Source organism: Sceloporus occidentalis, unplaced genomic scaffold, assembly GCF_023333645.1.
Source record: "Sceloporus occidentalis isolate IW3139 unplaced genomic scaffold, rSceOcc1.0.p SCAF_6, whole genome shotgun sequence".
NCBI classification, from domain to species: domain Eukaryota; kingdom Metazoa; phylum Chordata; class Lepidosauria; order Squamata; family Phrynosomatidae; genus Sceloporus; species Sceloporus occidentalis.
In genome coordinates, this window is record NW_028316986.1 from 17,156,811 (window position 1) to 17,183,285 (window position 26,475).

The following is a 26,475-nucleotide window of genomic DNA, read 5'->3' on the forward strand; positions in this document are numbered from 1 at the left end:
GGAAGTACCCTGTTCCCCAACCTGATCCTCAGGGTGCTCCAGCTTTTCTGACCAGATTTTGAGAATATACAAAAGGGGAATGGGACTCACCCTTTCTTTTTTTCACTAGTGAAAGCAGGTCTGTCAGACAGAATACTTATTTAAATACTACCCAATACATTTTGATACTTTAGAGCCAAGACATATGTCATAGATGTATCCAACAGATTACTACATTCCAAATCCACACATTAGTCCAGGAGGTACAGAGCAGGGCATTTTATAAGGGAAATCCCAAAGAATAAAAGACTAAATCTAGTTGTTAATCCTAACTAGAGTATACACATTGAAATAAGGATGCTTGCATATTTATTTATTTGTAATTTCCATAGGTCTAGTGACTGCTCCACACTAAATTTAATGTACCGTATTTTCTGGTGTATAAGATGACTGGGCTTATATGACGACCCCCAACTTTTCCAGTTAAAATATAGAGTTTGGGATATACTCGCCGTATAAGACTACCCCTCTTCCAATGCACACCAAATAAAAATTTTAAAAAAACATCAGATTTGATTTCAATATGGTAATTTAAATTCAAATGCTTATGACATGCAGATACTTAGCAGGAAAACTTGTTGTATACAAAGCCTGCTTGGACTGGTCAGCTCTCTCTGCCTGCCCAGCCCTCCTTGTCTCCAAGACCATCAGAGCGGTAGTGCAAACACTGCTCTTTTTTCCATATCCCAGGCGTCCCAGACTCCTGCAGCTTGCTCCGCCCTTCACTTACACCCCCCTCACCTCATCATCGGGACCACATTAAGTCACTTCTTTCCACGAATCCTGGTGAATGGATTTTCTTCTACCGTACTTGGACAGTGCCGCCCTTGCTGCTTTCATATGGTCGCCGCATATTGTGGGGATGTGGCCGTGGCCGTTTTTGAGCTCCCCCCATCATATACAGCGACCGCAGATTCTCCAGTCTGGCTCATAAGTTTCAGCACCCACCCTATAATTCGACACCCAGCGTATAAGACAACCCCTGACTTTTGAGAAGATTTTCCTGGGTTAAAAAGTAGTCTTGTACGCCATAAAATACAGTAACCTAAATTCCTCAAATATTTATATGTCAAATAACATGGTAAAATAATCTCCAAAGACAACAATAATAACAGTAGGAACTAAGCAGTACTACCACTTTTAAAACCAGATACAAATCAACTTGTAATAGAGTAAATACCTGGCGGAAGCCCAGCTTTTCTGGTTGCTAAGCCTGAACCCAGGTTACTTTCAGCTTTGTAATATGGAAGAACTAATATAGCCAGATTCAGGCTGATTTAGATGGTAAGCATTTTCTCTGCACAAAATTTGTTTTTGATGCAGGAAATATGTTTTCTACAGAGAAAATATCATTTTTATGCAAAAAAATATCCCCATGTCCATCTTTGTGCACAGAATAGTTTCCAGTTGTGAATAGCCTTTGAAAACTGCCCAGCTTTTGATTACTTTCTCACAGCAAGGAGACAAATGATTAAATTATCTGCAAGAGTTAAAAAGATTTACATCCTTCTGGAAGTCCATTCGGAGTTTTAAAAATGGGTGTTCTTTGATGTGGAACAGGGCAGGGACTGCAGCCTATTTGAAAGATGGATAATTCGTACCTAGAGGCCTTTCCTATAGAAGGAAAGGAAAAGAGTAGCCTAAGGAATGTGGGAGAGCCAGTGTGGTGTAGTGTTTTAGAGGTTAGACTACAAGTCTAGAGACCAGGGTTCAAATCTCCACTTGACCATGGAAACCTATTGTATGACCTTGAGAGAGTCACAGACTCTCAGATTCACAGGAGGACAGTGGCAAACACCCTTTGAACAAATCTTGCCAAGAAAACTCTGTGAAAGGTTCATTTTAGGGTCATGATAAGATGAAAACAACTTGAAAGCGCACAACAACAAAAGAGTTCAGAGGGAACAAGGGCTGCAAAAGTAGCATTGGAAGCAACCTGGAACCAATGGGCTGTACTTTGTCAAGGCCTTCTATAAAGTCTCTATACCAGGATAAAGATGATGTATAAATGATGATGATGATGATCATGTCTAGAAAATTCTTTTTTAAAAGTGAAACTTGGGTCCAAAACACACTGCAGAAATAATCCAGTCTGAGACTGCTTTAATTGTCCTGGCTCAATGCTAGGGAATTCTGGGAACTGTAGTTTTCTGAGACATTTAGCCTTCTCTGTCAGAGAGCTCTGGTGCCACAATAAACTGTTCCCAGGATTTGCTAGCACTGAGCCAGGGCAGTTACAGTGGTCTCAATCTGGATTATTTCTGCATTGTGTTTTGGACCTAAGATACTTAGGAAATGTCATGCAAGATGCTGCATTTTTCTGCAGCACCAAGAGTTATGTATTGCTCATAAATACCTGTCAATTGTCCTGATTTGGCAGGGGCAGTAATGATTGATCCTATAGCATCCCACCTTTTCAATTGCTTTCAAAATTGCTCTATCTATGTTCTCTCTTTGTCCTCAGCTCATTTAAATTGCTGCAAACAGAGTTTAAAATGCAAAAGTCAATTAACTCATCAGGGGGAAAGGAGAGGAATGGAGAGGATCAAATGTTACCCTTCCCAGTTGGCTCAGGCAAAAGCAAACTGCAGCCGCTTCTCCTAGCTTGTGTGTTCCTCTTCCTTAATAACCTTTGCCATCTTGACTGATGTTGCTTGGCTGCACATGCACCAATTTACTTCTGTGAAATGTTGGGAGCTATACTTATGCAGCCAACTGATAACATCTAGAATCCATGCAGCACTTAGGAATTCAGAATTATAACATTAGCATGTCAGGACCATCCTCTGTGAGCAAAGATTTCAGTGTCATCAAAATGTTGATGGACTGTAGAATGGATTCTGCAATTTATTTTTATTGCTTGGGGAGTGTGACTAGTTTCCTCAGTAGGCTGGAAGGAAATGAATGTATGTACTGAAGTCGAAACACTTGTAAGGCCGGCTGATTAAATCTTCATCCAATGCTGCCTTTCAGTTTTATCAAAAATAATCTTCAGTCAGTTTTTAATGTTGGGAAGTATAAAATAATCTGATTTGCATCCAGTTAATATTGCTTTACTATTGCTGGGCTGGCTTTGCTCCCTCTTGATAGCAGTCCAATTGACTTCCCAGTGGCTGTGCTTCATGATGAACAAGGTTGCTGGTAAGTCCCAGTTTCAAGGACAAGCCCATACAATGCTGAAATCAGGTTACTGTGTAGAGTCTGACCTTGATGCATTTTATAGGCGAGTGGAAGGCTTGTGTAAGAGATAAAGGGTTTAGAGAAGCAAGAAATCTAATACTTTGTTAAATCAGCAAAACAGCAGTGTACAGAAATCTTTTCAGCAAGCAAGCTCACCATACACTTTAATTCTGAAATGGTAGCTCATTTTCCCTCCAGATTATTTTTAAAAAAGATGATTTTGGAGTAAGCGCTTGTAATTAAGTGTCCGAATTAACTGAAATTCTGGCAATTAAGTGGGTGAATAACAAAGCTGAGATTATTACAGGCTTGCTAAAGGGCTATCAAGATATGTCTCACAAGCAGCAGAGTCAAGGAGCGAAGAGACCCATCCATGTTCTCAATCTTCATCCTTGTTCCCCCCATTTCCTCACTCACCACTGAGATCCATATTTCAAGAAGAGTAAGGGACAGGGCTCAGCCCACTTGTCCAAGCAAACTCCTGGTCACCTTTTCGGACCATTAGGAGGATTGCTATTTTGGGATGTATGGTGCCTGAAAAACATGGAGGGTTGGGCCAAAATTTTGTGGGGTGAGTAAGTGGAAGTAAATGGTGGTTTTTGGTGGGTTTGATGTGTGTTTAGTGGGGTTGAAAGTCTCAAGTGTCATCCCACATGCAGTGAATAGGGTTTTTTAACTGGCATATATTTTATGTGATATTATTATTGTTGTTGTTGTTGTTTATTTCTATAGCGCTGTAAATGTACATATCGCTTTACATACAAATAATCAAATCAATAAAAATATAAAACCTGCCAATGGCATACAATCTACACAATACATATAAACAATAGGTGGTAATATAAAATAGAATTAGTTTAAAAAGCAGGCAATAATTAAAACAACAACATCCACTGTCTAGTCAGATATCAGATAAATATTCACACAGTGCCTGTGAACGCTTCCCTAAACAGGGTGGTCTTCAACTCAGATTTAAAAGTTGTCAATGAAGTGATGCCCCATGTTTGTGGGAGAAGAAGTATCCAGGAGTGAGGGGCAGCAAGTGAAAAGGAACGAATCCAGGACAGAGCAGTGGAGATCCTAGGCTGGGATAATAAACCTTGACTACTAGAATAGAGGGTACGAGTAGGAATGTAAGGAGAAAGAATATCAGATAAATAAAGAAGGGCCAGCCCATGCAGGGCTTTAAAAGTTAACAATGGCGGGATACAAACCGCCCAAAAAGGGTGGTCTCCCGCTGCCCTGGTTTGCTCCGTGAGGGAGCCTAAGTGGACAAACCGCGCGGTTCCGTTACGGAGCAAAAAGAACTCGCAAAAAGTGGGTTCTTCTTGTGGTGCCTTTGTGATGCCACAAGGCGCCAATGGTGCACTTGCAGTATCACAAAGGCGCTGGGACGTGCGGACGCTATGCGTCCATCACATCAAAATGGCGGTGCCCGTATTTACAGGGCACCGCCATTTTGATGCCCTCATCACATGCGAGGGGCAAGTCTCGTCTGGAAGCGCCGCCCCTCACATGTAATGACGGCGCCCCATAGGGCCCATCTGTACAGCACCAACAGAAGCTTATACTGGATACAGAAGAGAAAGGAGAGACAGTGAAGGGATGATAATAAAGGAGAAACATAGTCAAAGCGGTGTACGGATGTGATGTGTGTCACTGAATGCTGAATGGAAATTAAAGGACGAAGATGAGAGATAGGAAGCCATGCCAGAAGGAGGTTGCAGTAATCTAGTCGGGAGACCACCAGGGCATGGACCAGAATCTTTGCAGTGGAGGTTGAGAGAAATGGATGGATTTTGGCAATGTTGTAAAGAAAGAATCTACAGCCTTTGGCTGTGGCCTGGATGTGGGGGATGAAAGACAAAGAAGAATCAAAAGTGAAACCAAGATTGCGGGCTTCCTGGACCGGTCAAATAGAAATATCATCAACAGAAACAGAAAAGGAGTATTGAAGGGTGGACTTAGGTGGAAAGATAAGAAGCTCCATCTTGGACATGTTGAGCTTCAAACACTGATGGCACATCCACTGTGAGACAAGATGAAATTTGCTGTTCAAGCCCTGGAGAAAGGTCAGGGGTGGAAAGAAATAGCTCAGTGTCATCGGCATACAGATGATAGGAAAAACCAAAAGAGCTGATAAGTTTTCCTAGGGACAATGTGTAGAGAGAAGAACAGTAGGGGACCCTAAACAGAGCTTTGAGGAGCTCCAGCAGATAAAGGAACAGAGGACAAAGTCTGACCACCCGTGACCACTGCAAAAGTTCTATCTGACAAATAAGATTTAAACCAATAAAGAACAGAGTTTGAGAACCCGAGGTCAGAAAGTATATCAACCAAAAGACAGTAATCCACAGTGTTGAAGGCCGCAGACAAATCAAGGAGAATAAGAACAGAGTAAAGGCCATTCACTTTGGCCCGTAAAAGATCCTTAGAGATCTTTGTGAGGGCTGTCTCTGTGGAATGCCGCAGGCAAAAACTGGACCGAAAGGGATCTAGAATGGAGTTGGCTTCGAGAAACTCATGACAGCAAGAATAAACAATCCATTCCAAAACCTTGGAAAGAAAAGGAAGAAGAGAAATTGGACGATAGCTGGACAAGAAAGAAGGGTCAAGAGAATATTTTTTCAGAACTGGGGAAACAAGAGCATGTTTAAAGTCTGAAGGAAAGGATCCAGTAGAAAGAGAGAGATTAAAGATGTATTTTGTATGTATTATCCTACTAGAGAGGCAGACTAACTCCAACAGGCCTCCCTGGAAGAAGTTTAACCATCCATTAAGAAGCCAAGCCCTCCCTCCAGTCCATCTGCCTTGGTCCAGGCCTCAGAGGTAGAGAAGAACTGCTGGCACTCATCCCCTTCCCCTCCACCACTCCCTTCTCCTTTTGTGTTGTGTCTTTTTAGATTGTAAGCCTAAGGGCAGGGAACCGCCTAATTAAAAGATTGTATGTACAGCGCTGTGTAAATTTACAGCGCTTTATAAATAATGATTAATAATAATAATAATAATAATAATAATAATAATAATAATAATAAAAGATAAAGTGAAGCAAGGGGAAGAAAGAAGGGGCTATAGAGATTAGGAGGCGAAAGGTAATTGGATCAAGATAACATGTTGCAGGTTTGGAAGAATTCAGCAGCTTAGAGAGTTCATCCAAAGAAACAGGCGGAAACACAGAGAATTTATTAGTTGAAGGTGCCAGAAGATTAGTGATAAGTCAGGAAGAACTATCTCAGATTGGATAGTAGTGATCTTAGTAATGAAGTAGTTGGCGAAGTCGGTAGGAGAAAATAATAAAGAGATGGGGGAAAGGTAGGTTTTAGCAAGGAGTTGAAGCAGGAGAACAAGCGCTGTGGGTGCCTCTCATGGGTGCAGATCAATGATTTAAAGTAGATCTGTTTTGCCATAGACAAGGTGCGTGAGAAGGATAAAAGGACGAATTTATAATGAATAAAATTGGCCCATTCCAGGGACATTTTCCAAAGACATTCACCTGCTCAAGAGCAGTACCAGAGAAACCTAACAATGGGAGTAAGCTAGGGCTGAGACCTATTCGTAGAGGAAGACATGTACACAGAAACAGGGGCAATGCTGTCAAGAGTTGAAGAAAGAGTAGAATTAAATAAAGACATCGCTGAGTCGCAGAGTCCCCAAGCAATAGAGAAGAGAGAGATGAATCCAAAGACTGACTGAGATGGTCACAGTTAACAGACTGAAGATCACAAAAATAGCGTTGAGTAGTATGATGAGGAGATGGGATATAACTAAGAGTAAAATAAATTAAAAGATAATCAGACAATGGAAAATCAGATGGCAAGTAGTCAGAAATGACACACTTAGCAGCAAGAACTAAGTCAAGGCAGTGACTGAAAGAATGGGTTGAAGAGTTGGCATGAGGTTGGAGACTAAAAGAAGTTAAAAGGGAGCTGAAACGAGAGGTTGAAGGATTCTTGGGATCGTCAAGGTTGATATTAAAGTCACCAAGGATCAAAGTGAGTACTGTGTCTGATAGAAAAAATATCAGCCAAGATTCAAAGTCTGAAAAGAACTGGGTAGCAGGGCCAGGGGGGTGATAGATGACTGCCACCTGCAGCTGTAGAGGAAAAAAGAGTCTAATAGAGTGAGACTCAAACAAAGAGAAACAATAGTTGGGGGGGGGGGGGGGGAGAAAGAACTTGAAACTGGCAGGAATTAGATAATAAGATACCAACCCTTCCTCCTCAACCCTCAGGGTGGCTATTGTTGATTTGTTCATTATTTCAAGGTATATTTTAATCTGTAAACTGTTTAATTGTATTTTAGGGGTGGGTGGGTTATTGAGATATGGGATTGTGTATTTTAACGTATAAGATGCCCTGGTTGTGTTACACAGAGAGGCGGGATATAAATACATTTTATTATTATTATTATTATTATTATTATTAAATAATAGCATGCTTGATTCTCACCCCTATATTGCATGCTGTGGAGACTTGATTCTCCCTGTCAGTTCCCTGCTATCAGGGACCACTCAAACCTCCAAATCAGGGTCAAACTGTCTTCATTATGTTCACACCCAATTTGACCCTTCCTTCCCTTATCCCAATTCACACCAGGGCGATTGGCAAAGCCTTGAGGGAGGGTGGGTCTTTGATATCCTCCATGATAGAGTCCAGAATTTTCAATATAAGCAAGGTCCATTGGACTAAGCTGAGGCATGTGATGGGAGGCAGAGTCAGTATATAAGGACAGTGCACCCCCCATCCTGCCTCTTTCCATGAAGCAGCCCACCCTCCCACCCTAAATGCAGTATGAACTTTGTTGGTCGCTTTGGGGCCGAGTACGAATGTTCTCCCCTTTTCCCGGGGTTTTTGCCTACCCCATACTGTGTGCCGGGACTGGTGATTGGCTTTGGGTGGCTGTTAAATAGGTTTCACTGGCCCATATGGCGTTAAAGAACTGTTTGGTACGCACCATTGGCACCCCTTTGTGGTGAAAGGTTAGGCTCTTGATCAGTTTTACATGTCAAGGGGCGTGGATTTGTGAGAGAACCTGCCTTTGGGGTAAATATGGGGGGGTTTGCTCAACCTTACAAATTCGTGGGGGTTTGGGGGAGAGTGCCTTATGTTTACCTTCCTAGGACTGGACTGAGGATGCAATCCGAATCATCGGATTTACCTCGGGGTTCAGTGTTTGTGCCTAAAGGGAAGGCTGAAGAGGAAGTCTAGGATTGACACCTGGCTTCAGCTGGACCCGCACCAGACTTTTCACTTTAATCAATTTGCTCAGAGTTTGAAGTTAAGGTTGAAGTTCAAGTGCTTAGCTTTAAATAGATTATAGGTCAAATAAATGGCCCTTTATTCATCCAATTTACGTGTCTGGTCTCGTTATTTCATGGTTGGGTATCAAATGTCAAAACCTTGCCTTTTGCTCTGACTTCCTGGCTTTCTCTACAGTAACAAGGCAGCCAAAGTCAGTAACATGGTTGGGGGCCTCTTGGGACCTCAGTGGCAGTGCTGGACAACAGATGGGGAGCTCATGAGAAGGCAACTGCCTGGCATCACTGCAGAGAGAGCACATGTGATGAGGAATTCAGGGAAAATCTGGAGCCAGAATACAAATATTCTGGCCAATGAAGTCAAGCCTTTCATTTGACAATTGTCCTGTTAAAGTAATATTGTCTGCAGTGACTGGCAGCAGCTCACATGGCAAGAAACAACAAGCTGCACAAGGCACAGTGCCTTAGTGATTCATTTCTGTGTCTTTTACAATAATGTATGCTAGAGATCCATTCTGAGATCTCACTTACAGAAACGCTGGGTAGGGAACTGACTGTGAAAATTACTCACCAAGAAGCAAACAATCACACATTAACAAAGTATGGAAAGTGGCACAGTGCTTTGAATGTTGGACTAAGATACTGGTAGACCAGGGTTCAAATCCCCACTCAAACATGGAAATCCACTGGGTGATCATGGGCAAATCACACAGTCTCTCAGCCTGAGAGGAGTTCAAAAGTGATTTGAAGTGACTTGAAGACATACAACAAACAAACGTATGGCCATCTGTCGGGGATGCTTTGATTGGGATTTCCTGCATGGCAGGGGGTTGGACTGGATGGCCCTTGTGGTCTCTTCCAACTCTATGATTCTATGATTCTAGAGGAAGAGTCATGCCACTTAGCTGTGGCACCGAATGGTATCTGCTAGCTATGTCAGTGGAGCAGTGAATACACTCTGTGTTATAGTCCAAAATTCAAATGGGCTATCAAAGGAGCTGGAAACTACCTCCACCATTGGTTCTGCCCTTACATATCTCTTCTGAAGTCAGATTAAAGTCTAGATCCTTAATCAGACTGAAATTTGTCACAAGTGTTCAGATGAGTGATTAAGACACTAATGATCACAGGGTTGGCAGATTGGCAGTTTGAGACCCAGGTCCCATGTAACAGAGTGAACTCCCATCACTAATCCCAGCTTCTGCCAACCTAGTAGTTCTAAAGCATGTAAAAGTGCAGATAAACAGGTACCACTTTGGTGGGAATGTAACAGCATTCCATACAGTCATGCTGGCCAGATGATCATAGAGTTGTCTTCAGCTTAGTAACAGACATGAGCAGTGCCCTCTACAGTTGTACACGACCTGACAACCTTGTCAAAGGGGAAACCTTTACCTTTTACCTTTAGTGGAGCGTAAGAGGAAGTGATGAGACCAAAACTGCCTAGAAATGATGGTGGTTGGGTGCCAGTGGAAAGAATGGAAGAACAAAAAAGGTTTTCTTGGAATTTGATGCAAAGCTTAGGTGTCAAGACAGAATGGACACCAAACTGCAAGGTTGATACATTTGTGCAGGTATTAAGATGAAGATAAAACACTACACATTTTGGTGCATAATGTGAGTACATAGGAAGGTTGAAATATTTTCTTATTTACATGAAAAATTTCAAGCAAGCAGGTAGTTTTACAACAGAAGTGGTTAACTGCTGTAAGTCTGGAGGATAATTTTCTGCCCCTGGAATCCTCCAAGGGCCATATGAACTGCCAAAAATGTCAACACATGCATGCATACACTCATACAAATGGAGGTGTAAAAAGAGCACTTTTAAAAGAAGTATCAAGCATTCAGGTTCTCCCTGCAATCTAGGCAAGTCACCTTTTTGGCCATATAAAAAGGCAGTCCTGAAGCCATCTTGGGGAGCCTATGGATGCCCAGAGCTGCATTTTGCCAACCCCTGCTTTACATGTTCTAACAAATATGAAGATAATACTCCATTTTGTTTTATTAACTAAAACTACTGGGTTTTTTTTCTTGCAGGTTGTGTATAAGAACAATGATGTAAGGCTGGAATTGTCCCGGCTTGCCAAACAAGGTGATCCTAAGATGAAGATCCACGGTGTGGTAGCATTTAAGTGTGAAAATGTGGCAACTTTGGATCCAATCACTTTTGAAACACCAGAATCTTTCATCTCTTTACCAAAGTGGAATGCCAAGAAAACTGGCTCAATATCTTTCGACTTCCGCACTACTGAGCCAAATGGCCTGATACTTTTCAGCCATGGTAAACCACGTCATCAGAAAGATGCCAAACACCCACAGATGGTGAAAGTTGATTTCTTTGCTATTGAGATGCTTGATGGCCACCTCTATCTGCTGCTGGACATGGGATCTGGTACAATTAAAATCAAAGCTTTACAGAAGAAAGTGAATGATGGGGAATGGTACCACGTCGATTTTCAAAGAGATGGACGATCAGGTAAGTTCTGAGAGAAAATATTTAAGAACTGAGAATCTTAAAGATTTCCAAGATGTGTGATCCACCAATACAGATCACAACTATGTTTTGTTTATACTGTTGTTGCCAGTTTACTACCTAAACCTCAGGTAATGAGCTTCCTTATATTTAGTTACGCTGATCTTCAAAGAATAGGCATGTAGGCTGAGATCCAGCATGAACAGAATTCTAACCCTGGTCTGTTAAAAGGGAGAAACATTAAAGCAACAACATTATTTTTTATCTAAAAATTCAAATTTCAAATTGCCTGGTTTTGATTCAGTTGTGGAATGAATGCATTAGGAATCCCCTCTTTGGTTTTAAAGAAAATTTTGAATGTTGTTCAAGGTACAAGAACAGTTTGCCACCAGCTTCAATTCTTTTTCTTCACCAATGTCTTTTCTGCACTATCACTATGCCTTACCAAGATACACATGTATCTTGTTAAAATACTGGTTTTATTTATCCATTTGCCCTGCTATATACATCTAGCATGAACCTAAACTTTATATCACATAGCCTTTTTTTACACATAATGCACTAGAGCCATTATATTATTGAGAACTATCTGTGTAAACATGAGACGACGTGACTTACTGGACAAGCCAAAAATGTTTGGCAAAGTAGAAGGCAGAAGGAAAAGAGGGAGATTGTAACAGGTAAATTGATTCAGTTGAGGACATCACACCCTTGAATTTATAGGATTTGAGCAGTGCAGCTGAGGACAGGAAATTTAGAGATATCTCATTCATACAGTAGGGTAGCCATAAGTCCACCTCAACTTGACAGCAAATAATAACAACAAACAAACAAATGCTGGTGTTTGAAATCAAACAGGAAGATGAAGTTTCATATTATCTTTTGGAAAAACTGTTATCTGTTTTTGTATGGCCAGTGAAGGGTAGAGTGGAACTTCAGTAAACATTATTCAGTCTTCAGAAATATTTGACTGTCCTTGATGTTCTTCTCTATCCCCCATCCCCAAGGAAGAACCTTTGAATTCCCTTCACATTTCATCATAAGCAAAATCCACTGACAGCTTCAACCAACATAATGACAGAAGAATCCGATGCCAGCTTCAGGGAGCAGAATTTCCCCAATGAAATGTCACTTGTTTTACATTAAGCCTACTTGAATTTTCTTGAAAACTCATGAGATGTTTTGCTTGAGGAGGAACCCAAAATGTAGCTTTCAATTTTGCTATCAGTGATAGATAAGTCAGAACACTATCCTGAATCTCCTGTAACTTGCAAAGCATGAGTTTGTTTAGCATTATTTTCCTCTTTTGATTCAATACATACCAAAGAAGTCTGTGCTTGCCTGGTAAATCTTGGATTACTGCACACCAACTTTTTACTGGGTTTATTTTTCTATGTGTGCCCCCGGCACATACAGTGAAAGATGGTATTTTGGGCGTGCACCATTTTCTCTGAAACAGCAATACTCTCCTACAGGGAATAAATGAAAGAGAAACAAACCTGTTTTGTCACAAAATTGTGATTCTCCAGGACCAGATGAACTACATCCAAGGGTACCAAAAGAACTGGCAAATGTAATATCGGAGCCATTGGCAATCATATTTGAAAACTCCTGGAGAACAGGAGAAATCCCAGCAGACTGGAGGAGGGCAAACGTTGTCCCAATCTTCAAAAAGGGGAAAAAAGAGGATCCCAACAATTATCGTCCAGTTAGTCTGACATCAATACCAGGAAAGATTCTGGAGCAGATCATTAAACAGAGAGTCTGTGAACATCTAGAAGGCAATCACAAAAAGTCAACACGGGTTTCAGAGAAACAAGTCATGCCAGACAAATCTGATCTCTTTCTTTGGTAAAATTACCAGCTTGGTAGATGAAGGGAATGCTGTGTATCTTGATTTCAGTAAGGCCTTTGACAAGGTTTCCCATGACATTCTTGCAAACAAGCTTGTAAAATGTGGGCTAGACAAAGTAACTGTTACATGAATTTGTAATTGGTTGACTGGCCGAACCCAAAGGGTGCTCAACAATGGCTCTTTTTCAACCTGGAGAGAAGTGACCATTGGGGTCCCACAGGGCTCTGTCCTGGGCCCAGTGTTATTCAACATCTATATCAATGACCTGGATGACAGAATTGGGAGCATACTTATCAAATTTGCAGATGACACCAAATTAGGAGGAATAGCTAATACTCCAGAGGACAGGATCAACATTCAAAATGATCTGAATAGACTAGAAAGCTGGGCCAAAGCTAACAAAATGAAATTCAACACAGAGAAATGTAAGGTACTGCACTTAGGGCAGAAAAATGAAATGCACAGATATAGGATGGGGGACACCTGGCTGAATGAAACTACATGTGAAAGGGATCCGGGAGTCCAAGTAGACCACAAGTTGAACATGAACCAACAGTGTGATGCGGTAGCTAAAAAGGCCAGATCAAGAGAAGTAATAGTGCCACTGTATTCTGCTCTGGTCAGGCCCCACTTGGAATATTGTGTCCAGTTCTGGGCACCACAATTCAAAAATGACATTGAGAAACTGGAGCGTGTCCAAAGGAGGGCGACTAAAATGGTGAAAGGTCTGGAAACCTTGCCCTATGAGGAACGACTCAGGGAGCTGGGGATGTTTAGCCTGGAGAAGAGAAGGTTAAGAGGTGATATGATAGCCCTGTTTAAATATTTGAAAGGATGTCATATTGAGGAGGGAGCAAGCTTGTTTTCTGCTGCTCCAGAGAACAGGACCCGGAACAATGGATGCAAGCTACAGGAAAAGAGATTCCACCTCAACATTAGGAGGAACTTCCTGACAGTAAGGGCTGTTCGACAGTGGAACACACTCCCTCGGAGTGTAGTGGAGTCTCCTTCGTTGGAGGTCTTTAAGCAGAGGCTAGATGGCCGTCTGCTGGGGATGCTTTGATTTGGATTTCCTGCATGGCAGGGGGTTGGACTGGATGGCCTGTGCGGTCTCTTCCAACTCTATGATTCTATGATTTTATGAATGCTATCTGTGCAGAAAATGCTGTTTTCTGCACAAAACAACCAGATGTGAATTTTGCACAGAATAAAGCCCCAAGTTGCAAATAATCTTCAAGAACTGTGCAGCTTTGGAAGACATTCTCAAGACAAGAAAAATGCTATTTTTTTTCAACCTAGGACAAGAAATTTAGCAAAAAGTTGCATCACTGCCTGGCAGAACTTTCCAGTCTACCCAAGCAATGCAAGGATTTGCCCAAAGTTTCAATGAAACAAAATTTGCCCTGGTTTGGATGAAATGAGAAAACATGATTAATGTAAAAATGGATGCAGATGTTCCCTATATCTTCCTCCTCCTCTTCTTCTTCCTCCTCCTCCAGCTTGTGGATGTTGTCATTAAACCAATGTTGGTGTTACGGCCAAATTAGGGATGACAAAATCTGTCAGTTTTGCTCTCTGCCAGTTGGATTGCTTTTAAAATCAAATTTCATTTTTCCTGTTGCAAAATATTGCTAAATTTATAAATCTTTGTATTAAAAAAAAAAAAAAACATCCTTACCCTGAGGTCACTGCCAATGGAAGCAGTTGTTCCTAGTATATTGTACCTACTTGCCATATAGGTATTAAAGACAAGGAGCATATCAGACATAATCAATGGTAACACTAATTCACAAATTTAAATTTAAATTTCTAAAAGTTAAGCACTCAAAGCCTTAGGCCCCAGCCTTGAATCATTTCCATCCCACACGAGTCAAAAATGGCAGTCTTGTCCAAAATATACTGAAACAAAACTCTCAGTCATCCTTTTGGTAAACTCCTCCTTAACCATCTTTGAAAAAAAAATAAACATGGCTATCCTTCTGGAATTTTTCACTCCTCTATCTTTGAAATCTCTTCATGTTCCATGTTTCTGTCAACTAACTAGAGACTTTTCTTAACTTTGTTTATGAATAATGAATCTCTTTTCTGCTTATCTATGTTCTCTCTGTTTTGCAGCGTTTTACTCTTGACTGTCTCTAGCTAGCCTGCAAATCCACTATAGAGTGGTGTCCTGAGATAAGAAAGAGCTGTGACATGTCTAAAGAAGCTTTCTTAATTTCCTTAACTCTTTGATGCTAGGTCAGCAGGCAGGTTGGTTTATTCTCTCCCCCACTCCCAACACATATACACATACACACCTGATTTCTCTTTTTCTGACTCTTCCAGTCATTCTTAATACTCCACCAATTCCTTTCTCTTCTTTCTGAAATTACATCTATCCTAGCTCAGTGCCTACATAACCAACAAGGTGAATTTCAGTCCCTGAAGAAATGGGGAGATGTAACATCGCTGCATAGTGATAAGCATTTCTTGATGTTAGTGTGTCTAGCTGCTGCAGAATAACTTTTTCCAACATAAGGTATGTCTAATTATACCTAGGGACTTCAGATCACATCTGTCTTTGCAAAGTAAGCAGGGTCAGGCCTGGTTATCACTTGGATGAGGGACTGCCATGCATGAGCAGGTGCTATAGGTAATATTTCAGAGGAAGGCAATGCAATCCATTTCTGAGCATTTCTTGCGTAAGAAATCAATGTGAAATGTATGGTGTTTCAATAACAGGCAACCAGAAGGCACAAATGGGCACGCATTAGTGAGACAGTGGGGCTGTTCTCACTTAGGTTTTAAAACAAATTTAAATACAGCAGTTCATTTTAAAGTGACTCAAAATACAGCGAGTGTTATCCCGCTTTTCAATTCGCTTTATTTGTATCGTTCCCATTTACTTAACGTTTTATTTTAATTTGCTGTAATTGACCCTGTTTCGTCCCCATTCAAGGATGAATCGGTGTATATTTAAACTGGTTTTGTTACTTTTTTGTTCACATTAACTTGTTTTGGCTGTCAATCAAAGCAACGTCATCATGACGTCACATTAATTCGGAATAACATACGATGTAGCCTGTACCTGCGTTCCCACTACCTGGCCATTATAAATTTCATGGTTGTTTTTTTTAAAAGAGCGAATCAGGAGGCGCTTATTCGTCCTCTTCTGTGTCTCCCCATATTAACTGCCATAACTCAGTGCTAGGGCATCCTGGGAATGGTAGTTTATTATGGCACCAGCACTCTCTGGCAGAGGAGGATAAATGTCTCACAAACACAACAAACACAACCATCCCATAGTTCCTCTGGAAAGAGCCTCGGTAGCCCCAAATTCGCTTTGGCCACCCCATGGGGAGAGAATCTTTGGGGAAGATTGCTCCCTGGCTGTCTTGGGAGCCATCCCATAGTTCCTCCGGAAAGAGCCTCGGTTCCTCAAACTCGCTTTGGCCGCCCCATGGGGAGAGAATCTTTGGGGAAGATTGCTCCCTGGGCTCTTGGGAGCCATCCCATAGTTCCTCTGGAAAGAGCCTCGGTTCACCAAATTCGCTTTGGCCGCCCCATGGGGAGAGAATCTTTGGGGAAGATTGCTCCCTGGGCTGTCTTGGGAGCCATCGCATAGTTCCTCCAAAGCCCATCTGCTGCTCAGGCAGAGGTGAAAAAGAAAAAAAGAATAGTTAAAAATGGTGTTCAATGGCTTTCCTCACACATTGGTCTATGAAAGAGGAGCAGAGGGGAGGTTGCAATCCACTGGAGGAAAGGCTATTATGCGAATGGAAGAAAATGGCGCTGGTGATGCAGAAAGAGACCAAAGAGGGTGACACCCCCAAGCCAGCCCATCACGCTCTGCTCCTCCCATGCAGTTGACCCGATTCAAAGGCCGAAACGTTCCTATTTAAATACTCCGAATCCTATCCCGAATCAAGGAAAAATTGTAGGTTCGACCCTTCTGTTTTTTTAATCCGGATTATATGCCATTAACAGGGATTAAATAAAAATCCACTTTACGATTCGGATTTTAGTGGGAACGATTGTGGGTTACTCTGGAACTGTTCTAGAGTTAATTCGGTTTCTAATAGGAACACTATACCTTGGATTCGATTTGTAACATGGAGTATAAGCCAGTGAGAACAACTCCAGTGTCAGAGGACCCAGGTCAAATAGGAGGTACATAGCTTATTCCCAACCCACTGTGCTACAGCTCCCTAAAAGGGCATCACTAGCACTATATTAAATTTCCATGAGATTCACCTGAATTTGCTATTACAATTTCAAGGGAATGAGTGGATTTAAGAAAACCACAACCTTCCACTGTTTTGCATATCTTTTCATGACAGTTCTCGGCTATTGTTCCCCTTGTTGGCTAGTGTTTTTATACTCTTCATCAGGCAAGATGTTACATATCAAACAGGAGATAAAATAGAGATGTCAGTATGATGCATGCATTTTGTTGTTTCTGTCCTTAATTAAGATGGTATGGGGAGGGTAGCTTTAGCAGGCTGGCCTCTTCTCTTCTGGCCATGCAGCAATTGGGGAAAGTCCAGGAAATTTAAAGTCCATTTGCCTATCAACAAGGACTCCTCTTTTGAAATCCAATGTGTCTAAGGACAGAAGCAACAAAATGCAGGCACCACTAATGGGCCAAAGAAAACAGAATAAATAATAAAAACAGAAGAAACCATCAACATTAGTCAAATTAAGAATATAATTTTGTCTCCTCTAGTCTTCCATAGTGCCAAACACACATAGAACATTTGATCACATGAAAAGAACTGAGAAAAGGAACCCAAGACCCAGAACTGCAGATACTGTACATAGTCTTATATAAACATCTATCCACCACATTATTTTTAGAAAGAAAAATATATGGACACCTTGTCTTACGTATTTTATTAGTCAATCTAAATGAAAATGTTCCATTGGGGGGAAAGGCTTTTCAAAAAATGTGAGAATATATTTCCTTCCTTCCTTCCTTCCTTCCTTCCTTCCTTCCTTCCTTTCCTTCCTTCCTTCCTTCATTTCCTTCCTTCCTTCCCATCTCTATTTAATACTCAGAGGTCCTAAAGCATTAATATTCTTGAGAAAGTGTTCTGAAGTTGCATCCACACTGCATACATAATGCATTTTGACACCACCTTAACTGCCATGGCTTAATGCTTTGGAATTCTGGGAATTGTAGCTTCGTGAGATGTTAGTTTTCTCTGTTAGAGAACTCTGGTGCCACAACAAATTCCATTTCCCAGAATTCCATACCATTGAGTCATGGAAATTAAAATGGTGTCAGAATGGATTATTTCTGCAATGTGGATGCAGCTTGCATGCCTGGTTGTTGGATTCACTGTCTCCTACTACAGTTAGTGATCAGGACACTCAGGGAAGTGATGCCAAACTAAGTAATCTTACTCCCACTGCCATTGTGTTGACCAGGACTTGATGTAAAAGCTAATGCCAGCTGACAGTTGGAGATGGAAAGATCCTTGATGGGCATGGCTTCTCAGCAGAAGAAGTCCCTTCTCTTCCTTCCTGTACTGCACCCTAACATCATGGATATTGCCAGATTTTGGGTTTAGTAAACAGACATATTAAAACTGAATTGCTGAGATCATGGATGTGATGGAAGACGTTCATTAACATGCACCTATGGGACATCTGTCCCTACTCAGCTATTAATGTACTTCCCAGTTTGTAGATATAGCAAATGGAAGGAAGTAAAGGTGGGAAGCTGGAAATCTTAAAGAAACATGCTGCACAGGTCTTTGCTCTCCATGGGTTTTGCCACCTGCCAGAGACATGTTAATAATTGTGTCCTGAGGCTGTTGTGTCATTTGCATGTTGCGTTGATCTCTTTGTCATATTCAAGAAAGAACCTCACAAAGGTTTCCCTAACCTAGCTGCCATTCACCTGTTTGGAAAATGATCATTACACCTTGGAATCAAAGAAGGGACATATTATTCTTGTCAAACACCAGTTGTGCGTGGCAGTGTAAAACAGACTGTGTCGGTAGTTTTTCACAGCTAAGCCAGCATTTAAGGGCTCAGAAGTCATTGAGATTTTGAATTAAAGTCAGAGTTCCAGTTTAAGTGCTAGAAATTACAGGGGGAGAAAAAGGCCCATGGCTGTCTCCAGAGTATATAATTAGAGGTTTAAAGTAATCACACTCTCACTTGGAGCAGCACTTTCCAGATATCCATTTCAAAACACTGTTGTGGAGTAGATTCCACCCCCATGCCATCTGGGAGTCATCGTACTTATTCACTGCAGTCTTAAATCACCAAAGACCTTTTAGGGATTGCCCTTGCTTTCTAGGGACAAACAACCACATGATTTACAGATCATTTAAATGCTGTTCAGCTCAGTGGCAGTCTTTGATATTTTTTTTCAGAACTCAAAAAATATAAAGTACTCAACTGGATGGATGTTGTTTAATAAATGTTCTTTAAGTGATAAAGCTGGGCTAACAGCTAAATTGGCACAGTTGTCAAGAAGATTCGGCTTTTGGCTTCTATGCCACCAGATGCAGATTCAAGGCTTCTGGTGTCTTAGAATAATAAAATAAATAATAAAATTTATTTCTACAGTCCGTCCTCGCCTTACGCGGGGGATCCATTCTGGATCCCGCTGCGTAAGGCGAATTCCGCCTATGCTAGAGCCCCATTGGAAACAATGGGGCTTGTGCACAGCGGCGTGGCGGCGCGGGAGCACGTGGGGCGCAACGGCCGTGCACACCATTCAATTGAATGGGACGCGCCGCTCCTTCCGCCCCCGTGTGCCCCACGGCTTGAGCGCGTATGCTCAAGGCCGCGTATGGCGCACCCGTGTATGGCGCGGGCGCGCTGTATACCACTTTTCCGCAGTGATCAAAGCGGTGTACATAGTAAAATTATTAGAACAACATCAAATTAAAACCACATTACGTTAATTACAATATACAATTAAAATCCAATTCATAGGTGTATGTAAGTGAGAGGGAGAAGGGGATCGAACATAACTTCAGTGTACATGGGGGAATGCTTGGTTAAAGAGAAAGGTTTTAAGTCTTTTTTTTAAACAGTTCAAGGGAGGTAATGAGATGGAGCTCCTCAGGAAGACTATTCCAGTGCTTGGGGGCCGTTACTGAAAAGGCCCTCTGAGAAGTAGTAACATATCTCAAAGTAGGGACTTCGAGCAAGTTCTTCCCAGTTGTTCTGAGCGTGTGGTGCGGATTATATGGGGAGATGCGGTCCTTCAAGTAACTTGGGCCCAAGCCATGTAGGGCTTTATAGATAATTACCAACACCTGAGAAGCCTGAGAACACAGAGCATCATACTTTCAACTGTGGCAAACATATCCACACTGCAGAGTTAAAACAGTTTGACACCACTGTAACTGCTGTGTCCTTCAGAATCCTGGGATTTGTAGTTTGGTAAGGCACCAGAGCTCTCTCACAGGCTGAATACCTTATCTCACTAAAGGCACTGGGCACTGCATGGTAGCCATGGGTCAGCTTTGACCTCTATCTCTGTTTTCGTGGATTGAATTCCCCAAGAGTGCTCCCAAAGTCCTCTAGCTTCATCTGGGTCCTTCACAAAATGATATAGTTTCATATAGTTTGCTTTCATTTCTAGTGTGTCATTTGTAGAATTGCACTGGTGTATTTTATCCATGAGTCAACCCATTTTTTCCATGTATTGTTGTGGGAGAATGCTGTGGTAGAACGATGTCTTACATCCTGTGTTTTCAGTCAAAATGGAATGAAATGTGGAGGAATTGTTGTATCACACTAGGCTGCCAGACTGTACTGTCAAGCAGAATGTACAAAAGGTACTAGCTTGAGACAGGTGATAGTCTTGCTTGGTTTTTGTTCTTTTTTTATGTCTCCCCATTAAATTGGCAGAAAGAATTACAGATTTAAAAAAAACAGTAAAACAGAAATGAACACTGGAAGGAACTTCTTGATGTTTAGAGCAGTTTGGCAATGGAATCTAGTATCTAGAGAGGTACTGAGGAATTTCTTATTTGCATCTCTTCAAAAAGAGGCTAGACATCAATTTCCTGAGGATGCTCTAGCTGGAGTTGCTGCATTGAGTAGGTTGCTGGATTTGATGGGGTCCCTTCTAACTGTATGATTCTGTGATTCCAAATGCAAAGCACTATTAAATATATTTTATTGTGATTGAGTGTTCTAATATAGTCCTAGGTAAGCAGTGGGATATCACTGCAAAGCTAAGCATCTTCCATTTTTCTTCCCAAACAGGCACCATTTCCATCAACACGATGCGAACACCTTATACAGCACCCGGAGAGAGTGAGATCTTGGACCTAGACGATGACTTGTACCTTGGAGGTTTGCCAGAAAATAAAGCCGGTCTGATCTTTCCAACAGAGGTCTGGACAGCACTTCTCAATTATGGCTATGTGGGCTGCATCCGGGACCTATTTATTGATGGTCAAAGCAAAGATATTCGCCAAATGGCAGAAATCCAGAGCACTTCTGGAGTGAAACCTTCATGTTCAAGAGAAACAGCAAAACCATGCTTGAGCAATCCATGTAAAAACAACGGTGTGTGCAGGGATGGCTGGAACAGATATGTCTGCGATTGTTCTGGTACAGGCTACTTGGGCAGATCCTGTGAGAGAGGTAGGTCAACCCTTCCTTCCTTCCTTCCTTCCTTCCTTCCTTCCTTCCTTCCTTCTCTGAACAATTCTATAGCAGACTGAAGGACAAATGAAGGAGAAGAGGCCTTAGATGCCAGAATTTACTATATGCTATAAATGGAGAGTCAATGGTGACTGACATCAGTTAGGTGGTAAACCAACGTTTGGGCCTCCATCTGACTTCAACAAAGCAATCCAAGGTGTGTGTGTGTGTGTGTGTGTGTGTGTGTGTGTATTCCCTGCCCAAATAGATTCAGTACCTTAATAGCTCCTTTAAATTCATACTAAAGCCTATAGTAGATTCCCTTCCCCACTGACAGAAGAGCCACTGGTAACCACCACCGTGGAGAACTGCAGGAACAATTTACCCTGCAAATACAGGACAATCTAGCACTGAAAGGAAATGACAGAGTTAGAACCTTTCCCTTTTGTAGACAACTATAACTACATGACTGTAGTTAATTATAAGAAAGTGTATGTGTATCAAATATAGTATCATCTTTTTTGTCTTTTAATATTAAGGACTCCACCATTTCATTCTACTGACTGTGTGGGATAAGCATCAAATAGATCCAGAGTTTGGAATAAGCCAGAAATCAACACACACGGGACTCATTCACATTTGACAATTGCTTCCATTTTAACTATGGCACGTTACAAATCGCCCCTTTGGGGCGGCCTGTAGGCGCTCCTCTCCCCACCGAATTGGGGCCTCAGCAGCCAGAACAGCAGGTTCCGGGGCCCCGATCCGCCGCTTTCCAGGCCGCGGGGAAGCGGCAAAAGGCTGCTTCCCGATGGCCTGGAAAGGGGTGTCCTTGGGGCTTCATGCCCCAAGGACACCCGGTGGCAGCGAGGAGGAGGAGAAAGGGGCTGCTCGGCCCCTTTCTCCCTTGCGTCGCTGGCGCAGCCGTCTAAAGGCTGCGCCAGTGACGCAAATCGCGGAAGGAGCTCCGTTTCGGAGCTCCTTCATGTGCCGCGAAAAGGGCACTCTAGGCGCCCTCGCGCGGCGCAAAGACGTCATGTCCGCACCACCCCGTTTGGAGGCGGCGCGTTTGTGACGTTTAATGGCGGCCCCCGTGTGAAACTGGTTCACATTGTACTTTGACCAAAATACAGAATTTTGGTGCAAAGGTGAGGTATTTTGTACAAAATCCAATGCTTTTGTGTAAAATCTAATAATTCTTTTTTTCTTTTTCTTTTTTTCAAACCCATCTAGACCAGAATGCTGTTGATTAGTTTCAGAGTAGACACACTGAATTAGTTGTTGAATGGTGAGTCAAAGTATAGGTAAAACTAATTGATTTTGGCCCGGGACAGACGGGCCCTTTGTAGCATGGCAGCGGCGCAACTAGGGTTAGCACGGCAACTGCACGGTTCCTAACCCTAGCATGGACTGGCAGTGCAACAATGGTGACTCTCCATGTACAGACGCATAGTGCACTCACGATGTAACAATGGCAACAGAAAAAGAACCCGGTTTTCCCATGTTCTTTTTCCTCTGGAGGGATGTTGTGCAGTTTGGCAGCTGTGGCTTCCCTCCGGAGGAAATTAGGCTGCCAGCAGGCCGCCTTTATTGGGTGGTCTGTACCACACCTTAGTTGGTTTACTCAAGGTGAAACAAATATTCTCTACACATGGAACTTAAGCTGACCTCATCACTTTTAGCCTTCCAGCAGGCAGCCAAAACAGTGCTTTTCCACATGGCAGTTAATGTTTAAAAATGCTTATTTTTTACTGTTTTAAAACTGGATTTTAAGGTTGTTTTGAGGAATTTTTAAATACTGTGTTTTTATAAAATTTTCTTGTTTTTTTAATCTCTGTATTCTTTTAATTGTTTTTAATTGTCCATTGCCTCAGGAGCCCTTGTGGGCTGGGAGGCAATAATACACAAATACAATAGAAAAGTAAATGATAAATAGTATAATTTAAGGCCTAGTGTTTTTTTTAATTATTATTTTGTTTCGTTTTGTTTTGCTCTTGTTAGTGGTAAGGAATCTTGCAGCATTTGACTTTTTTCCCCAACAGGGTGGCTTCTATTTATGATTTGTCAGAATATTTATATCCTGCCAATGAACTCAGGGTATCTTACAACAGAATAACAAAAGTTGAAAAGATTCAATATATGTTAAATAGCTTTTTTCACTTTAAAAATAGTTTAAAACCTGTTAGGACAATCTTGAATAATATAACTGTAGAACGTGTGCTTAGAACATGTACTTGCTATTTGCTGTTGTTGTGTACCTTCAAGTAGTTTTCAACTTATGGGGACTCTACGGTGAACCTATCATGTGCAAGATTTATTTAGATGAGATTTTGCTTTGCCTTCCTCTGTGGCTGAGAGCATGTGACTTGCCCAAGGTGATCTAGTGGGTATCATGGCCAAGCTGGGAATCAAACCTTGGTCTCCAGAGTCATAGTCTAACACTCAAACCACTATGTCACACTGGCTCCCTACATGTGCAGCCCGGATAAAATCAGTTTGTGCTGAAGGCTTTAATAAAAAGTCAGATTTTAACTTGGTGCCTAAATGATTCTAATGTTGGCACCAGTCAGACCCCCAGAGGGAGGTAATTCCATAACTGGTCTGTCACTGTAAAAAATGCCCTCTACTCAATACGCAATATCACACAATGCACTGTCCTTGCAAAGATGCATAGAATCTGGACTTCTGTAGTTTGCACTTACTGGACTGTATTTAGACCAGATGCCATTTGCAATCTGGAATCCACACATTTGCCAAACAATTCTGGGTACATCAATAAGACATACACATTTTAAAAGTGCAGATAGAAACAACACAACTCAATCTAACTTTAGTCAATGAGGGAATGCATGGTAACAATAAAGGTTTTCTATACTTTGGATCAGTCATAAATCAAAATGAAAACTTTAGTCAAAAGATCAGAAGACTAGGACTTGGAAGGGCAGCTGTGAAGGAGCTAGATAAAATCCTCAAGTGTATAATTAAATACAGAATCAGAATCATCCATGCCATAGTATTTCCAATTTCTATGTGTATTTGTGAAGGCTGGACAGTGAAGAAAGCTGTCAGGAAGAAAAATAACTCATCTGAAATGTGGGGCTAAAGAAAAACTCTGTGGATAGTGCCAAAAAGGAAAATGGATGTATCTGAGAGAAAATGAAGCTTGAATTCTTCCTAGAAGCCAGAATGAACTGAAGCTATCATACTTTGGACAGATCATGACATGACATGATTGAATGGAAAATATTATATTACTTGAAAAAATGAAAAGCAATAGGAAGAAAAAAGGGATACATTGCAAGCAGATTTAACAAAAGAAGCCACTGCTCTGATCTTGAAAGATCTGAATAGAGCTGTTGATGGCTGGGGCTCTTGGAGATTTCTCATTCATAAGGTTGCCATAAGTAATAAATAACAACAAGAAGGGCAACAATGTCATGAAGGCAATGTGAACTGCTATAAAAAGAACACAAAAATGCACATTTTTCAGGCAAATGTGCAAAGAAAAAGATGGGCCTGTAACAAACACCTTTGTACCCAAATAGAAAGAGGCAAGGACCAGATGAGTATTAGCAGGAGGAAAATGTCCATACACATGTTCATACTAGAAACTATTACACTGCAGGACTAGTTTACCGTCTAACATATGCTTATCAGTTCCCAGGAACTTGTAACAACAGTGCCATTATCTTTGAGTCCCACAATCAGTTAGAAGTAGGGAAGATTAGAAGGGAGAGGCCACTACCAAGTCTCTGGAAGATGAAAAGGAATCACAGTTCATAAGGGACCCATCTTATCTTAAAGAGCAAGTTAATTTCTAAATGCTAATGAATATCCCCTTTAGCTAGGAAGGTGAGCATAAAAATCAGACTTATTGATGCACATATTTAATTTTTATATTACAAAAAAGGTGATTAAAAAGCACTTTGGGTGTCTTACGGGAAGTAGAGATCACATTTAAAAATTATGCTTTATTTTAAGGAAGGTTAATTGGTGTGTCTATAATAAAATAATGTCAGTATTGTATTATTAGCTATTGGTAATGATCCCCGAGAAAATACTATTATGCATTTATTTATTTACCACCCAAATAGGCATCACAAAATTAGCTGTCAAAGCAACAATGCATCCCAAATCATATGAACTGTATTTAGTGCTGCAGTGTTATGTCTCATGTGCTTATGAATATTTGAATTCTGGAGACGTGTTCACTCACTGGAACCAACAAAACAAAAATTTGGAAAGGTGAAGGAAGAGAAGACACTGGTAGAAAAGGAGAGTATCCCTTCCTCAGTTTGGATAGGGATACAAAAGTGGGAGGGTAGTCTCAACTCAGAGGAAAGCTGACAGTTTTTCTCAGTGCCTCACCCCACAGGAAACTGAACAAAGAAAAACAAAACAAAACAAGGACAGCCATGGGAAGCAAAGTAGAAAGAAGATAAAGTGGGTCCTTGTTATCTGCTGGGGTTTGATTGCAGGATCTTCCATGCATAACAAAACCCATGTATGCTCAAGTCCCGTTAAGTATAATGGTTTAGCAAAATGGTGTCCCTTATATAAAATGGCTAAATCAAGGTTTGCTTTTGGGAATTTGTATATATTTTTTAAAATATTTACAAGCCATGGATGCTTGAAACCATGGATAAAAAAAATCTGTGGATAAGGAAGGCCAACTGTATTATAAATTTTGGAAACCAAAAATATTTATCCTAGGGATAGTGCTATTGCAATAAGAAACAGTGGTTCTTTTTCTTAGGACTTGCAGTAATCATGTCAGTAAAATTGAATGGAAACATAACTGCATTCAGACTCCCAATATTGTACTCTTTGGAATCATGTAACTGGGGCTGCTGATGCCATCATGCTCTCTACCTGGCGAAACGTCAGGAACAAACTCTTCTAGAACATGGCTACATAACCTACAAAAAGCTATGAATACCAGCTATGAAAGCCTTTGACTTCACATACCCAGCATGTATTTTGGTATTTTATTTTATTTTATTTTTTATTTTTATTTTAACCCATGCAGTTCTGGAACTCTGCTACAATGATGTTAATAAAATCGGGAGA

General features: G+C 41.3%; 1 protein-coding gene across 29 annotated transcripts in view; it reads left to right on the forward strand.

Annotated features, from left to right (window-relative positions):
* Positions 1-26,475, forward strand: part of NRXN1 (neurexin 1) — a 1,287,731-nt gene that overhangs the window by 548,107 nt on the left and 713,149 nt on the right. For all 29 annotated transcript variants that reach the window (XM_089528929.1, XM_089528930.1, XM_089528947.1 and 26 more), the window contains 2 exons: positions 10,514-10,952; positions 21,022-21,405. In XM_089528929.1, the coding sequence (XP_089385055.1) occupies positions 10,514-10,952; positions 21,022-21,405 (823 nt within the window). The remainder of the gene's footprint in view (positions 1-10,513; positions 10,953-21,021; positions 21,406-26,475) is intronic.